The sequence below is a fragment of the Charadrius vociferus genome, unplaced genomic scaffold (assembly GCF_000708025.1).
Source record: "Charadrius vociferus isolate BGI_N301 unplaced genomic scaffold, ASM70802v2 scaffold1317, whole genome shotgun sequence".
Classification (NCBI taxonomy): domain Eukaryota; kingdom Metazoa; phylum Chordata; class Aves; order Charadriiformes; family Charadriidae; genus Charadrius; species Charadrius vociferus.
The window spans coordinates 74,203-76,410 of NW_009649275.1; the positions used below are offsets into that span (position 1 = coordinate 74,203).

A 2,208-nucleotide genomic window follows, 5' to 3' on the forward strand; every position below is an offset into this window, starting at 1 on the left:
CCTGCGCCCCCCCAGGGTCCCTTTGGCACCGGCGTAGGGAGCAGGAGCCAAGGGGGAAATGGCCGGCCCCCGGATGGGGACAGGATTGCTGCCATGTCCGGCGGTGCCCAGGCCATCCCCACCTTCCCCCCGTCCATCCCCGCTCAGGCACCCGATCCCTGGCCGTGTTTTGGGCTGTGTTTTGGCACTCTCCTTCCCTATCCCCATCCCTTCCCCTGCTTTCCGTCACCACGATGAAGCCCCCGTCCCCCCATGCAGATGTTGGACCACCAGCACCTGGGCCACCCGTGGCCGCCGCCTCCCTCCTCCTCCTCCTCCTCCTTCTCCTCCTCCTCAGCCCCTCGCCACCCCCATGATGAAATATCTGTGGGTTGTGCAAGCGCTGGGGCTGCAAGAGGGGCTCTGGCAGAGCAGACGGCAGAGCACAGCCCCTCCGCGGCATCGGACCTCGGGGGTGTCCGGACCTCGGAGCCCCAACCCTGTCCTCAGCCCCACCAGGCACCAGGAGCGGCACAGGGAACAGGGAGGCTGGAAAAGCCGCTCTCCCGGGATTTGGCCTGTCCCCATATGGCACAGGGTGCTGGTGACGGTGCAGCCGGTGTCCCCTGGGGACAAGGTGTGCTCCCCATGGTGCCAGAGCCATGCCCTGCCATGCCAGGGGAAGTTTCCCCCTCCCCACGGTGCTCTCCCCGCAGTCTTCCCCACTCCCAGCCCTCTTATTCCCCAAATTTAACCCCTCTCCGCACACGACCAACCTCTCTCCCCCGTGCGACCTTCTTCGAGTCACTATGGTTGGCTCCGGCTGTGGCCACGAGGACCACGGCGGCAGCGAAACCGCAGAGCAGCCACAGCCTCATGGCGCTGCGCGGGGACACGGCTGTCCGGCTCAGGTTGTCCCGGTGCCACCACGCACTCCCCGGCCTGGACCTTGGCCCCTGATGTCAGTGGCCGGGGCTGCTCCGGGGCACCCAGCCCGGCGTCCGGCTGCCGGCCACGGTCGATCGGAGTGAGCTGTCGCCGCAGTATGCCGCGGAGAGCAAAGGACCTCAGTGGGGCCAGAGGGACGGGCAGCGCCGTCACTTCTGGACAAGGGATGGGGCAGAACCCCCTCTGCTCTTCCACTGGTTGGGTTGGGATGGAGGAAACATGTCCCCAAAACGGGTGTCTTGGCCTTCCTCTTCTTCCTCTACCCACCTCTTCATCCCGTCTGCAATCCCAGGCCAAAAGCGTCATGGGCACGGAGCAGCTCCAGGTGCCGGGGGAGCCCTGAGCTCCCCAAAATGCTGCTCTGCGGTTGCCGGTGCTGGGGATGTGGATGGTACAAGCAGAATAAAGAGTTCCACCAGCAATGGGAGGTAAAGAGAGGATAAACTCTGAGAGAACAACTCACACAACAGCGTGGAAAAGAGAATTGGATTAAGGAGGAACCACACACGCGAGACACGGGATATTTAGAGTTTTTAATAAAGAAAAGGAAAGAAATCCAGAGAAGCGGTTACACAGAAGCCTGAGTAAAGTTGCCGAGAGACCAGCTGGCAAACACGAGCACCGGCCTGGGTCCACAACGCTGCGGGACTGGGGAAATAAGTTAGAAAACACCCTGAGCCTGGAGGTCTCATTGCATTAGATCTATGATTATTTGTAGCAAGAAACTATAGAGTTCATGAATATCAGGAGAATCAACCACCTTTTAGATAGCGAGGAGGCTGCAGCCTGTGGGGCTGCCTCACAAAAGGAGATTTTATTGTTCACACGGCACTTTAATACAAAGCTTAGTGACGTTAGAGCATTTACAGACACTCAAGGAAAGGAGCGCGTTTCCAGAATTATTCTTGGTTCTTTGTAGTCGAGGTCAAGTTCAAGAGTCCCCCCCCAGCTCTCCTGGAGCCCCTTTAGGCACTGGAAGGGGCTCTGAGGTCTCCCCTTTTTGGCCTTCTCCTCTCCAGGCTGAACCCCCCCAACTCTCCCAGCCTGTCCTCCCAGCAGAGGGGCTCCAGGCCTCTGGACAGATAGTAGATACTGCATAAAATGAGCTGAAATCCACAAGCAAATTAATTTAATAAAAACACATTAAGTAGATAAAGAGGAATACAGAACAAAGGTAACAGCAAGACAAACAGTTTACAGAGACAACATGGGCCGCACCTGCAGCCAGCCGGACGCCCGGCCTACCCCCGCCGGGCCCGGAGCCACCGCGGCCCCCAGGTC

At 59.4% G+C, this 2,208-nt stretch overlaps 1 protein-coding gene across 1 annotated transcript in view; it reads right to left on the minus strand.

Annotated features, from left to right (window-relative positions):
- LOC104290004 (zinc finger protein 777-like) overlaps positions 1–857 on the minus strand; it is a 15,552-nt gene extending 14,695 nt beyond the window's left edge. Inside the window, exon 1 of the mRNA XM_009889051.1 lies at positions 756–857. Within this exon, the coding sequence (XP_009887353.1) occupies positions 756–857 (102 nt within the window). The remainder of the gene's footprint in view (positions 1–755) is intronic.
- Between the last annotated feature and the right edge of the window lie 1,351 nt (positions 858–2,208).